This window comes from Oncorhynchus gorbuscha, linkage group LG01, assembly GCF_021184085.1.
Source record: "Oncorhynchus gorbuscha isolate QuinsamMale2020 ecotype Even-year linkage group LG01, OgorEven_v1.0, whole genome shotgun sequence".
In the NCBI taxonomy this organism is placed as follows: Eukaryota; Metazoa; Chordata; class Actinopteri; order Salmoniformes; family Salmonidae; genus Oncorhynchus; species Oncorhynchus gorbuscha.
This window is the reverse complement of record NC_060173.1, coordinates 109616749-109632556: the sequence shown is the minus strand read 5'-3', so window position 1 is coordinate 109632556 and position 15808 is coordinate 109616749. Positions and strand designations below refer to the sequence as shown.

The 15808-nt window shown below is 44.6% G+C and overlaps 1 protein-coding gene across 2 annotated transcripts in view; it reads right to left on the bottom strand.

The window, feature by feature from the left end:
* The window catches only part of LOC124039427 (contactin-associated protein-like 5), a 132778-nt gene that overhangs the window by 27982 nt on the left and 88988 nt on the right, over positions 1 to 15808 (bottom strand). For both annotated transcript variants that reach the window (XM_046359429.1, XM_046366951.1), the window contains exons 10-13: positions 15241 to 15415; positions 12076 to 12182; positions 10799 to 10918; positions 10052 to 10252 (exon numbers count right to left, since the gene is read on the bottom strand). In XM_046359429.1, the coding sequence (XP_046215385.1) occupies positions 10052 to 10252; positions 10799 to 10918; positions 12076 to 12182; positions 15241 to 15415 (603 nt within the window). The remainder of the gene's footprint in view (positions 1 to 10051; positions 10253 to 10798; positions 10919 to 12075; positions 12183 to 15240; positions 15416 to 15808) is intronic.

Sequence of the window (15808 nt, the reverse complement as noted above, 5' to 3'; positions counted from 1 at the left end):
TCTTCCCTGACGTTCTGACCTGGGTCGAAGAACGGGAAGGCGGACGCCCTGTCCCGGATGTTCTCCAAGACGGAGGAGAGTGGGGCCAAGACTGAGACGATTCTTCCCCAGAACGTGGTCGTGGGAGCCGTTACATGGAGGATGGAGGATGAGGTGATGGCGGCACATTCGGACACAGCCCGGGCCCGGTAACGGTCCACCCGGTCGGTTGTTCGTGCCTGAGTCGGTTCGTTCTGCTGTCCTTCAGTGGTCCCACGCCAGCAAGATAGCTTGTCACCCTGGTGTTGCTCGGACTATGGCGCTACTACGCAGACGATTTTGGTGGCCTGCCATGGGAGAAGATACCCGGAGGTTTGTTGCCGCTAGTCCTGTTTGTGCGCAGAATAAGAGTACCAATCGGGCCAGCTCTGGGCTTCTTCACCCCCTACCTATTCCCCGGCGACCTTGGTCGCATCTGGCCCTGGATTTTGTCACGGGGTTGCCCTCTTCTGTTGGTAACACGGTTATTCTGACCATTGTGGATAGATTCAGCAAGTTTGCCCACTTTGTTCCCCTCTTCAAGCTGCCTTCTGCCACTGAGACGTCCGAGATCCTGGTTAGGGAGGTGTTCAGGGTCCACGGGTTGCCCTGTGACATTGTTTCTGACCGTGGTCCTCAGTTTACCTCTGCTGTCTGGAAATCCTTCTGTTTGGCCATTGGAGTTACAGTCAGTCTCACATCTGGATTTCACCCCCAATTTAATGGTCAGGCGGAGAGAGCCAACCAGAAGATGGAGTCCACACTGCGCTGTCTTGTTTCCTCTGATCCCACCTCTTGGCCTCTCAATTACCCTGGGTCGAGTATGCTCATAATACTCTCCCTTCATCTGCCACTGGGATGTCTCCCTTCCAGTGCCTGTACGGTTACCAACCTCCCTTGTTTCCTTCTCAGGAGCGGGATCTCTCGGTTCCTTCTGTCCAGACCCACATTCGTCGTTACCACCGCACCTGGCATCGGGCCAGGAAGGCCCTCCTTAAGGTTTCTGACCGGTATCAGATCCAGGCGAATCGTCGCCGTATTCCTGCCCCCGCGTATACCGTCGGAGATAGGGTTTGGTTGGCTACACGGGATCTTCCTCTACAGACTGAGTCGAGGAAACTGTCACCGAAGTTCATTGGTCCGTTTGTAGTGGAGAAGATCATTAATCCTGTTGTGGTCCGACTCAAGTTGCCTGCTACACTAAGAGTACATCCAACCTTTCATGTCTCCTGCCTCAAGCCGGTTCTCCTCAGTCCTCTGTTGCCCCCCCTCCTCGGATGATCGGAGGTGGTCCTGTCTACACGGTGCGCCGCATCATGGACTCCAGACGGCGGGGTCGAGGGTTCCAGTATTTAGTGGATTGGGAAGGATATGGTCCTTAGGAGAGGAGTTGGATTCCTCGGCGTCAGATCCTTGACGATGACCTGCTTCGTGACTTTTACCGCCTCCGGGTAGTCCGCCCGGTGGCGTTCGTCGGAGGGGGGGGTACTGTCACGAATCCCGTTTCCTGAGTCTGTTTTTTGCCTGTGTTCTGTCCTGGAGTGTTTTTTCCGGCGTCCTGGAACGCACCCTGTCTGGTTGCCGGGCAATGTAGCCAGTTGGGAGTTCTGATTACCCGCACCTGTATCCCATCAGCTATCTGCACACCTGGTCCTGATCATCTCTCCTCTTCATAAGCCCGGACCTGACATCCATTCCCTGCCGGATCGTTAGCCATGAACAGTATGTTGTGCCATAGTATCAGCCTCAAGTTGGATAGAATTTGTTTTGTTGTTTTTTACGTATTGCTTGCCTTAAAACTTACCTCCGTTTGTTCTGTCTTCAGTTACTCACCCGGATCATTTACCCCATTCCCGCCTGGTCGTCGGAGGATTCCGCTACCCCGTTGGAACCACCTATTTACTCCCATCAACTCACCACCGCTGCCCGCTAAGCCACCTGGATACAACTACCCATTCACATTCACTTGTAAATAAATACTCACCTTCTTCCTACTCTCCTTGTCCTGGTCTGCTTCTGGGTTCGATTTTGAAAGAACGTGACAGTAAATAAACGTTCAATCAGTACTGGGTGAATGAACAACAACACCATCTTCCTGTCATCTCCAGACTGTCCATTAAATACAGTGTCAAGACAAATGTGTTCATGACAGGGTAAAGCATTAAAGTCAAAATCATGGGATCTGAAGGTCCTGGGTTCACCTCTCGGAGGATACATTTCAACCATTCTCTTTGACACTTCCATCCATGTCCTGACACACACACACAGGCCCGCACGTTGTGTGCTTATCTTTTTTCTATTAGGTGTCTCTTAAAAGAGCATTGTTCAGTGGCAATGGACGGGGACTGTGGTGTGTGTTCTATTGTGTGTGTCTTGTTACTACGGAGATGGTGGAGACTGAAGAGACCAACTCTAAATACTCAAGGAATACATCATTGCTCTCATCAGTCAGATGCATTCCAACCCCACGGTACATCCCAGGGACACACTGCTTAATGGTAGGGTGACGGATTATGTGTCCCTGAAATGCATACACCAGCTGATTGAGGGAGTGCAGGGCCCTGTCTATGCACTTGTTTATATTCTGGTCCCAATGGAGAACACCACTGTCCCGGGAAATATTCTGATGACCACGTCAAACCACTTTTAAATCCGCACCTCTGCCACACCAGTGCCATCCCCTTGGTGTATCACACGTTGTTTTCATTGAGGTGGATGACTAGGATGTCAGAGGGAGAAACAGCACAGTCCCTTTTCTGGCGCAAGACACAGAGAAATTTGTGCCACTTCATGCCTTGCTCTCCAAGCTACCTAATGTGACAGTCAATAATATAAGTAAATAGTTAATGGGTAGGCTATATGTTGATTATTTGTGTATTTTCCAGAAGCTTGTAAAAAGGTTTCCTGGAGCAGCAAAGATGGAACGGCATCGTTGCAAGGAACCCCGAGAGTCAGCCTAAAAAAAAATGGGGGGAAGGACACAGGGAGTTTGGCTGAGTCAGGTTAGAAACCTGAGCCAACTACCCGTGCTTACCGTGGTGAGCGTCATACTGGTCAGGCACCGTGTTATGCGGTGGAGCGCAGTGTGTTTCCAGTGCGCGTTCATAGCCCGGTGCGCTACCTTCCAGCTCCCTGAACCGTCCGGACTAGAGTCCAGCCAGGTCGGAGGGTGCCGGCTCAGTGCATCTGGCCGCCAGTATGTCTCTACGGCCCAGGATATCCTACGCCGGCTCTGCGCACTGTGTCTCCGGTGCGTCTGCACAGCCCAGTGTGTCCTGTGCCTGCGCCACGCACATCCCGGGCCAACCAAAGTCACCATCCAGCCAGGACGGGTTGTGCAGGCTTTACGCTCAAGACCTCCAGTGCGCGTCCACGGCTAGTGTATCCTGTGCTCGCCTCCAGAACAATGCCTCCAGTGAGACAGAGCTGAGTACTTGTACACATCGCAATACATATTTGTTTTTTTACACGAAGCCTCCAGTGATGATCCATGGCACGAAGCTTCCAGCGAGGAGTCATGGCACAAAGCCTCCAACGACGGCCTCCAGTCTGGAGCGTCCAGAGACGGTCTCCTGTCCCAGGCAGTGATGCAACCAGTCAGGATGTTGCAGCTGTTGAACCTTTTGAGGATATCAGGACACATGCCAAATCATTAAATTTCCTGAGGGGGAATAGGTTTTGTCGTGCCCTCTTCACCACTGTCTTGGTGCGTTTGGACCATTCTAGTTTGTTGTTGATGTGGACACCAAGGAACTTGAAGCTCTCATCCTGCTCCACTACAGCCCTGTCGATGAGAACGGGGTCGTCCTCTTCCTGTAGTCCACAATAATCTCCTTGGTTGGTTACGTTGAGGGATAGGTTGTTATTCTGGCACCACCCGGCCAGGTCTCTGACCTCCTTCCTATAGGCTGTCTCGTCGTTGTCGGTGATCAAGCCTACCACTGTTGTGTCTGCAAATTTAATGATGGTTTTGGAGTCATGCCTGGCCATGCAGTCGTGGTGGGTGAACAGGGAGTGCAGGAGGGTCTGAGTGTGGAGTACAATAGAGATTGCATCATCTGTGGATCTGTTTGGGCGGTATGCAAATTAAGTGGGTCTAGGTTTTCTGGGATAATGGTGTTGATGTGAGCCATTACCAACCTTTAAAAGCATCATGGCTATGAACGTGCGTGTTACGTGTCTGTAGTCATTTAGGCAGGTTGCCTTTGTGTTCTTGGGCACAGGGACTATGGTGGTCTGCCTGAAACATGTTGGTATTGCAGACTTAATCTGGGACATGTTGAAAATGTCAGTGAAGACACCTGCCAGTTGGTCAGCACATGCCCGAAGCACACGTCCTGGTAATCCGTCTGGCCCCGCAGCCTTGTGTATGTTGACCTGTTTATAAAGGTCTTACTCACGTCGGCTACGGAGAGCGTGATCACACAGTCGTCCAGAAGAGCTAAAATGCTCTCATGCATGACTCAGTGTTGCTTGCCTCGAAACGAGCATAGAAGTGATTTAGCTCATCTGGTAGGCTCGTGTCACTGAGCAGCTCGCGGCTGTGCTTCCCTTTGTAGTCTGTAATAGTTTGCAAGCCCTGCCACAGAAGACGAGCGTCAGAGCCGGGGTAGCATGATTCAATCTTAGCCCTGTATTTACGCTTCGACTGTTTGATGGTTTGTTGCAGGGCATAGCAGAATTTCTTGTAAGCTTCAGGGTTAGAGATTCCCGCACATTGAAAGTGGCAGCTCTACCCTTTAGCACAGTGCGAATGTTGCCTGTAATCCAGTTAGAGCATTGATTATGCTTCTGGGTCCTACTGTGTCTCTGACAATGAATGGGCGACATAAACCTAAATAGAAACTGACAATTGTGCACGAATACAGTATTACTTACTAAAACTGTTGTTACACAAATGTTTTTTTATTTTGCTCTTACTGTAGTATGGTAGCCCACTTCTGACCAGTCCCGTTGTACACTGAGTGGTGCAATGGGCTAAGACACTGCATCAGCAGTGTAGGCTGTCTTGCTACATATGCTGGTTCAATACCTGGGCCGGCCTCAACTGGGAGACCCATGAGATGACTAGGGTTTTTCTTTCTCTCCCACTAAAAACAGAAATAATTCTAAATAACTAAATGGTTTTATTTACAAATTAGTAACAATGACTCACCCCATGTTCAAGAATGTCCTCCCCCCTCTCGCTCATTTTACGTTATTTGAAAAACTAAATCTCCAAAATATTTGTATTTTTTAAACAAAGCGATTATTATTATTATTATATAAAATCCCCTTGGATATTCACAGATATATTAATAACCCTGTTATTAGCAGGACAATATATATTGGTCAATGCTCCTGAGTGGCACTCAATGGGATTGCCTTGCAGTTCTCCTGCTGTATCCACTGAAAGCGAGCGAGGTTCAAGGCACAAGGGCAGGGGGCATGGGATAGGCCGCAGAGCCACTCACAGAAGACGGACCTAGCCCATGGGAAAGGAGAGTAACAGAGTAACACTTTAAAGGGCATTGCACTAATAATGGCACTGACTAGGGAAACGTTCCTGCTGTTCTTAGTGCCAGTCTTCACGTTCATACCAAAACAAAGTAACTAATGGCATATTTATGCTTTTGTTAATAAAATAATTATAAAAATACTCTTTCAAAATGCCGATGTGTATTTAGTTATGGATCCATAACAAATTACTATGGGAATAAATATCACTGAATTAAAGAAATATCCTCCAATGTAATTATTATCTATCTAATTATTGGCGGAAAGACACGTCATATTTTTCGAAATACTGTAGGCAACATGAGTCTCACTAGTGTTGAGTAATGTGGTGAAAAGCGTAGGTCTTTTAAATGTATAGAGCATATTGCAGTTTGAAGCAATAGCCTACAACTAACTATTTTAGCACAGTTTCACGTTACTCTTTGACAAGCATGGTGACTGGTCTTGATAAATAAATGCGATTTTTGTTTTGACCGAATCTCTGTTTGGGTATTGGTTTGACAACAATTATAGTGTAGAAATGTTATGATCTTTGTGTAACCTTTATTTAACTAGGCAAGTCAGTTAAGAACAAATTCTTTGGACAGCCTACTCCTTCCTCCCCGTCAGGGAAATGAACCCCGGTCTCCCACGTGCCTGCACAACATAGGGATTCTTTAGCTAAATAGCCAAGTACTATAGCCTACTCCCGACTGTCACGTGGTACAGCGCTGTATTTTCCATTCCATCTTAAAGGAAACTCAGAGGGTTTTTCATTTTTCTTGGAATAGAAACACCATAATATTAAGCAAATTAATCTCAAACTGTAAAAGTAATTGGAAAGGTAGATACAAATGAATTGTGACATTGTGGTTACAATAAAGGATGTAAACAAGATGCTGTGTTTTTATTTATAGTACTGATGGACAGCTGGTGGCATTTTGAAAACAGGTTTTCAAACATTTTTTACCCCACGATAAGCAGGACAATAGACTATTTATAGTCCGGCTACTGTAGGTGTGAACATCCCCCTACTTGCAAAAAAATGATATTGCGACCAAAGAAAAAAGACTAAATGGACATAGTTGTCATCTAACCAGCTTCTTTTAATGGTGCTACCCATTCCAGGGTTAGGACCCCAACCACGGGAGGACTTTAAATGAGTCGGAGCTGAGAGGATCACAAAAACTAAAGATATTTTTTGGTTTCAGTGTATTTCTTTATTTAAAAAAAAATGTATCTAGCCCATCAATGTGTAGGCATACTGTGCAACAAAATCGATGATAAATAAAAGTTCAATAAAAATAGATTGTGTACTAGAATCGTGAATATATTTTTGCAGAGCATACAAACATACCGACAACCATTCGTGGAGATCAGTGGACAAAGAGCTGGACAACGGGCTGCACCAAAAAAAATGCATGGTTGCCAAGAAAGTGGTTAGTTTTGCAAGATTCTTAAAATGTGTACGCAGCATTTGTGTGTTGGAGTCACTTTTCATTCTTAATTGATCTACTGTTTCTATCATAGGTCACTGTAATCGATGGGGGTTCAGGGCGGTACCATTCTACTCATCTGATGAAGGTGCTCATGGATCAGATTCAAAATTTGAAGACCGAGATCGAGTCATTGAAGGCAGACCAGCAGAAAGAGAAACATTATCGGAGGGCAGAGATACAGGTGACAGCTGATGCATTGGCCCAGAGCCAGGCGGCATTGGCGGAGAATAACGTGTTGAAGAGGGCGATGAACGATCCATGCCAGGCACACCCGTGAGCTCTGGAACTCCACCCCCAACAGCCAGAGTCAACCTACCTGATGGGTTCATCATGTCGTTGGTTCACCCTGACATTTCCATTCCTCTTCTGACAACAGAACTTGACCAACTGCTCACCAGGCACATCAAGGGCCGTCCGGACCGTTATGCTGTTCTGCTATAGCCTAATAACAGTTGGCTTATATCTTCAGAATGCTCTATTATCCAAATGTAAAAGCATAAACAGTACAGTACTGTATTTCTTCATCAGCATCTTTATGCTTTTGTTCATAAAATAATGATAAAAATACTCGTTCAAAATGCCAATGTTTATTTAGTTATGGATCCATAAAGAATTACTATGGGAATAAATATCACTGAATTACAGAAATATTGGAACAAAGTTGTCTAATGAAGGTAAACAAATGGTTGCTTACTGGAAAATACTTTTTTCACACAGACATGGTCATGTTGTTCAGCGCCATTATGGCTATTGGCAGGAAGCTGGACAATAGACTTGCCTAGAAGGAGAGTAGGGGGATAATTCTATATTCAAATTAATTTCTTAGGTTGGCTGTGATTGGTTGCAAGGCAGCCCTTGCTGTCTCTGCCTGGCCGGTTCCCCTCGTTCCACTGGGTTTATCTGCCTCTAACCCTATTACAGTGGCTGAGTCACTGGTTTACTGGTGCTCTTTCATGCCGTCCCTAGGAGGGGTGCATTACTTGAGTGGGTTGAGTCACTGATGTGATCTTCCTGTCTGGGTTGCCCCCCTTTGGGTTGTGCCATGGCGGAGATCTTTGTGAGCTATACTCGGTCTTGTCTCAGGATGGTAAGTTGGTGGTTGAAGATATCCCTCTAGTGGTGTGGGGGCTGTGCTGTGGTAAAGTGGTTGGGGTTATATTGTTCCTGTTTGGCTCTGTCCGGGGGTATCATCGGATGGGGCCTTAGTGTCTCCTGACCCCTCCTGTCTCAGCCTTCAGTATTTATGCTGCAGTAGTTTATGTGTCGGGGGGCTAGGTCAATTTGTTATATCTGGAGTACTTCTCCTGTCTTATCCGGTGTCCTGTTTGAATTTAAGTATGCTCTCTCTAATTCTCTCTTTCTTTCTCTCTCTCGGAGGACCTGAGCCCTAGGACCATGCCTCAGGACTACCTGGCATGATGACTCCTTGCTGTCCCCAGTCCACCTGGCCGTGCTGCTGCTCCAGTTTCCACTGTTCTGCCTGCGGCGATGGAATCCTGACCTGTTCACTGAACATGCTACCTGTCCAATAACTATTATTTGACCATGCTGGTCATTTATGAACATTTGAACATCTTGGCCATGTATAATCTCCACCTGGCACAGCCAGAAGAGGACTGGCCACCCCTCATAGCCTGGTTCCTCTCTAGGTTTCTTCCTAGGTTTTGGCCTTTCTATGGAGTTTTTCTTAGCCAACGTGCACCAACACCTGCATTGCTTGCTGTTTGGGGTTTTAGGCTGGGTTTCTGTACAGCACTTTGAGATATCAGCTGATGTACGAAGGGCTATATAAATGCATTTGATTAGATTTGAATTTCAGTTTAATCCACCAGAGAAGACAAAACAAGTAATACAACAAAAAGTTTTATTACTATTATGTATCACATCCGACCATGATTGGGAGTCCCTTATGGCAGCGCACAATTGGCCCAGCGTTTCTCTCCCTCTAAAAACAGAAATAAAGTTTTGGCCTTTACAAAATTTTACTTGGGCCTTTATTCAGATTACAATCGCTCACTTTAGCTTTTTTGAAAACGAAATAACCTCCAAAATATCTTTATTATCAGGTTGATGGCACAGCCATATAGCCCGGCACCTACATAAACCTGAGTGACTGTTCTTGTCTATTAATGTTCCGTATTATGTCATGTTTCATGTCTTGTGACCCCAGAAGGAGTAGTTGCTGATTTCGGCACAGCTAATGGGGATTCTAATAAAATACCTCTCCCTCAACATCAACAAAACGAAGGAGCTGATTGTGGACTTCAGGAAACAGCAGAGGGTGCACACCCCCTTCCCCAAGATCCTCGGCGCACACATCACTCACAACCTGCAATGGTCCTCCCACACAGACAGTGTAGTGAAGAAGGCGCAATCGTGCCTCTTCAATCTCAGGAGGATGAGGAAATTTTGCTTGGCCCCTAAGACCCTCACAAACGCACCATTGAGAGCATCCTGTCAGGCTGTATCACCGCCTGGTACGGCAACTATACCGCCCACAACCGCAAGGTTCAATTTGATGTTGCATAAGAAAGACATATTTCATACAGCAGGAAAAAAGAGCATCACCGTGACAATGTAAGGGGCATATTTTGTTTGCAAGTCCAATTATAGTGATCTGTGTTTTTCTTTCGACAGCTGTGGTTTCGGAAGCATTCAAGTAAACAATGAAAGCAATTATGTTTTCTTCATATCTACTGTGCCTGAAAATAGCTAACTTTTATTTTTAATGATCTTGTTCGGGCATAAAACACTTGTTTATTGTCTGCGGTGACACTGCACCTCAGAGAAATCTGACTACATACATATTTAAAAAATGATGAACCTATAGTTGGGTCTCCCAAAGCGATGAGAGAACTAACTAGATGGAGTCTTCAGGTCCCCATGCGATGGCACACAATGTTCAATAGAACCCATACAGCAGGGAATATACAAACGCTATATAGACAAACAATTAGTATTCAATTGGTTGTGCTTGAGATGACTACTTTGTAAAATGTGCAAAATATCTGTCACTGAAAGTTTCCAACATGTTGCAAGTCAATACTGGAAAGGCTCACCCCACGTGTTGAAGAGGCGGGACTTCCTGCAGCTGTATACTACTTCCTGTTGACACTGCTCTGACCTGGCCACGAGGGCCATCAGTTGTTCAGGTGAGGCGCTGTAGTTAAACTTCATAATGTAGGGCTTCTGTAGTGTAGAACCTTGGACCCTGACTGGATCTGTGCTGTTGTGGATCACTACTGTCCACACCTTGTTCTCTACAACACGGAGCAGATAAAAAACAGGTTTTAGTTTCGTTTTTTTGGACACTTGGCTGTAAAAAGGCACATAGTCAGAATCTGAAAGCACAGCACTGATTATACACTGCATTTCATAAAATTAAGACATTGAGGAGTGATTTGAATATGATTATGCATGATCCTGTACCAAGCTGGAAGCTAGTTACATATTTGACAGTCCCCTTAATTACCAGTCAGTCTCGGTGAACCTCACTAGTGTGCATTGTGATTTTACAGATATGAAGTGGTCTAATGTGGCTGCTTCCCAAATAAAGGCATAAAGTGAAAAGGAAAATGCATGTAATCCAGAATGTTCTGACCTTAAATAAACCCCCTGAATACTATAGGATGAAGATCTACGAGATATACTGAGATTAATTATCACAATACTGTTGGATTATCATCAAGGGCAATCCAATTAAATACATAATTCTGTCTGTAAACCTAGATTAGTCTGACAACAAGATCCTAAAGGCCATCAGTATAAAAATGTATGTAGGGTATAGGGCCAGGGTGGCAGCTCACCTGTCATGTTGCAGTAGACCTGTGTGGGCCCCAGTGGACCACTGCCATCTGGATCAATGGAGAAGAGGCCTGAGGAGCTGCCAGTCAGCCGGTAGGCCTCACATGATGCCTCATAGACGGCTACAGAGGAACACAGGAAACATCATGCCTCATAAATGGCTACAGAGGAACACAAGGAAACATCATATTGATTACAGGGTGGTGTATATTGATTACGGGGTGGTGCATATTGATTACAGGGTGGTATATATTGATTACGGGGTGGTGCACATTGATAACAGGGTGGTGCATATTGATTACAGGGTGGTGCATATTGATTACAGGGTGGTGCATATTGATTACAGAGTGGTGCATATTGATTACGGGGTGGTGCATATTGATTATGGGGTGGTGCATATTGATTACGGGGTGGTACATATCGATTACAGGGTGGTGCATATTGATTACAGGGTGGTGCACATGGATGATGGGGTGGTGAATATTGATTACAGGATGGTGCATATTGATTACAGGGTGGGGCATATTGATTACGGGGTGGTGCACATGGATTACGGGGTGGTGAATATTGATTACAGGGCGGTGCAAATTGATTACAGGGTGGTGCATATTGATTACGGGGTGGTGAATATTGATTACGGGGTGGTGCATATTGATTACGGGGTGGTGCATATTGACTATGGGGTGGTGAATATTGATTACAGGGTGGTGCATATTGATTACGGGATGGTGCATATTGATTACGGGGTGGTGAATATTGATTACAGGGTGGTGCATATTGATTACGGGGTGGTGCATATTGATTACAGGGTGGTGCATATTGATTACAGGGTGGTGCATATTGATTACAGGGGGGTGCATATTGATTACAGGGTGGTGCATATTGATTACAGGGTAGTGCATATTGATTACAGGGTGGTGCATATTGATTACAGGGTGGTGCATATTGATTACAGAGTGGTGCATATTGATTACAGAGTGGTGCATATAGGTGTCAAAGAGAGAGGTTATTACCATTTCAAATGTGATGGTGGCCTAGCAATAACTACAGAGTCACATATCTCACCAAACAATCAATGGCTAAGCACTACAACAACACATTAGATATGGAAATAGTGAGAATAAATTGTTTATTTAAATTAAACTGTGTATATTGCAGGGTCAGGGTCAATTCCATTTAAATTCAAGTCAGAAAGTATACCAAAACTTGACAAGCATTGAAGAGAATTGGAATGGGAATTTCACTTCCTGAATTGACTGAAGAGCAGGTGGGGACTCACAGTTGTGGCAGGTGGCTCCAGTGTATCCTGTTCCAGAGCAGTCGCAGTAGAAATGGCTCCAGGACTGTGAACACTGCCCTCCATGTTCACAGAAGTTGGGCAGACATCTGGAGAGACAGGGAAGATCAGACAGTGGGAAGGAGTACAAGTAACCTAGTACCGGAGAGGTAAAGCCATGGAGACAGTGATGCTAAAACAATGTGGTTGCTCCCACTCTGACCGAACTGAACTAGCTGGAGTCAATGGTTTGATGACACTACAACATACACACTAGGGCTGCAGGTAGTCTATTGGTTAGAGTGTTGGGCCAGTAACCCGAGCTGACAAGTTAAAAATCTGTCATCTGCCACTGAGCAAGGCAGTTAACCCACTGTTCCCGGGTTCCCGAATAAGTGGATGTTGATTATGGCAGCCTTCCACACCTCTCTGATTCAGCGGGATTGGGTTAAATGTGGAAGAAACATTTCAGTTGAAGGCATTCAGTTGTACAATTGACTAGGTATCCCCCTTCCCCACTTGACTGACAATGACAGGTGTTGTGATATCTACTTAACAACAAAACAGCTGTAATTATTCGTGACAGACTAATCTCATAGGGAGCTGTTTAAAGATCAGAGCATCTGCATACAAAACTCCTTAAGTGTCTGAAGATTTTACCAAACAGAATATTGAGTTTACTGTTCGGATTTTCATAACATGTTGGTTATTTTCCTTTTTTGGTTGCGTCTCAAATTCAATTGAACCAGCCAAACTGATTTCAGTGTAAGGCAGGTGTTTGTGCAGGCATTAGTTTGTAAACAAAATCACTGCCTAAACATGCATGGCTAAGGTAGGTGTCAGCAACCCAACCCCCTCTCCCTGTTAAAAATATGCAGAAGCATTCCCAGTGAAATGTCTGATTGGCTAATGAAAGACACTTCGATTAATAGTGCCTTCCTCATACCTCTCGAACTTCCAAAATTACTATAATTTTTTAAATAGTATTATTTAATTCAGCTTTAATTGTGAATGCTGTCCCAGGAGGAGCTCTGATTTAGTGGGGGTTGTGCATACAACACAGCCTTTTCAAATTCCATTTACCTATTTAGCCCTACAAAGGGAGTCAACTGTTCTCCGGATAATGTTCAGGTGATGGTTTAATTATTGCTTTGATATTTTTATTCATGCACATTGAAGAGGCTTTCGTGGACCATATAATGATGCTGCTCAACTTGCAGAACTGTTTATCCGCGATACATCGGTCAGTGAAGTATGTGGTAAGAGTGAATGGCGAGGAACGCTCTTGTTCAACAAAATTATCAATATTCTGAGAGCTTTTTGTTTTATGTAATTAGTTTAGTCGATGACAAAGAAATGAATTGCTTTTGTGTAATATATGTCACAAGCCAAAGTGATGGGTTCGGCATGTCTCCTAATGGCTATATTGAACAGTCAGAGGGAACCTTGGCCTCCTCTCCGAGGTGGCACATGAAAGCTGTGGTCTGCCAGTCAACCTGCACTGGCTGTTAGGGGACAATCAACCTAAACCTGGCACGATCCTGGAGGATGACAGCTGCTCATGAATGTTTTAAAGCTGGAGAATTGGTGATGGAGAGAGATGGAGGCCTAGATCTGCTATGTTTTACTATTAATAAACAGGAAGAGTGTTGAGCAACAGGAAGGATCAATCACTGTTTTGAAACATTCTGAAAGGGTAAAAGGATAGAGAGAGAACAAGTGCCAGGATGATGGAGTAATCTTGTTTGATTGTAGTGATTAGTCCATTACTGTGGAGGTTGCGCAATTATGAGTAGGTAAGCATTATTGAAAAGGTTGAAGACGGAAATGGAAGAATGTATTTGATTGTGTTGATTACTGGAACTTCACAAGCATAAACAGTGCTTAATCCTCACCACAGGAAGAGAATACAAAGTCCTTCAGAAATGGGCTCTTTAACTCTGTTTAAATCTCCAGCCTCCCCAAAACACTCCATGTGGCAGATCCTAAAATAGTGACTAAACTATTTACAGTATTGTTTTGCAAGTAGACATCAGATTATTCATGTGGTGCTTGCTGTAACTAACGTATTGGGTCCTCGTTGCCACATACTGTATTTGACAGATACAGTTGAAGTCGGAAGTTTACAGACACCTTAGCCAAATACATTTAAATTCAGTTTCCAAAAACCTGACATTTAAACCAACTAAAAATACCCTGTCTCAGGTCAGTTATTTTAAGAATGTGAAATGTCAGAATAATAGTAGAGAGAATTATTTATTTCAGCTTTTATTTCATTCCCCACATTCCCAGTGGGTCAGAAGTTTACATACACTCAATTAGTCTTTGGTAGCGTTGCCTTTAAACTGTTTAACTTGGGTCAAACATTTTGGGTAGCCTTCCACAAGCTTCCCACAATAAATTGGGTGAATTTTGGCCCATTCCTCCTGACAGAGCTGGTGTAACTGAGTCAGGATTGAAGGCCTAGTTGCTGGCACACGCTTTTTCAGTTCTGCCCAAACATTTTCTATAGGATTGAGGTCATGGCTTTATGATGGCCACTCCAATACCTTGACTTTGTTGTCAAGGTATTGCAACATTGTCACATCACTTCAAAATTCAAATACTGTATGCAGTAATTCACTGGTCATCCTAAAAGCCAACACTTACTTTGGCCGCCTTTCCTTCCAGTTCTCTGCTGCCAATAACTGGAACGAATTGCAAAAATCACTGAAGCTGGAGTCTTATATCTCCCTCTCTAACTTCAAGCATCAGCTGTCAGAGCAGCTTACCGATCACTGTACCTGTACACAGCCAATCTGTAAATAGCACACCCGACTACCTCATCCCCATATTGTTATTCATCTTCTTGCTCTTTTGCACCCCAGTATCTCTACTTGCACATCCTCATCTGCACACTATCACTCCAGTGTTAATGCTAAATTGTAATTATTTTGCCTCTATGGCCTGTTTATTGCCTTAGCTCCCTACATTTGCACACATGGTGCATAGATTTTTTTCTATTGTGTTATTGACTGTACGTTTGTTTGTGTGTAACTCTGTTGTGGTTTTTGTCGCACTGCTTTGCTTTATCTTGGCCAGGTCGCAGTTGTAAATAAGAACTTGTTCTCATCTGGCCTACCAGGTTAAATAAAGTTGGACTTGTATTTTTATTTAAAAAGGTGATACCTATCATGGATGCCACATGTGTCAAACTGCAGCTCCTTGTAGTCTCCTACTCGTCCTTGGTGCACCAGGTTCAGGTCCATGGGCTGGCTGTTGATGGAGAAGAGACGCATGCACCCCTGGAACGCCAATGTGGGGTTCTCACAGTACGAGTCACTGGAGGACGAGGAGGGGCAGCCTAATGGAACACACAGCAGAGGGATGTTTACGTAACCAAACATCTGCCAAATCAGCTTCTACTGTAATAATGCAACAAAAGAGGCTTACACAAATATGTTAAGATGCTAAGAGGGTGGTGTGCTGACTGATTTACTGACTGGAGGCATACAAGTAGAAATTACGAAAATGGAAATGATTTAAACAGTACATGCACATTAATATAGTTTTTTTCATTTTCAGTGTGACAATCCTGTACAGTTTTTTAATCTCCGTTATGGCTGAGAGAGAAGTTGCCCCCCCCCCAAGAAAAGAGAGCAACTTTAAACCTGTCAAGACATGCCACTATGCAAGTTGAAGCTTTTTAAAAGCAGCTTAATAAAACACCAGCTATCAGAAGATTTTAGATTCACAT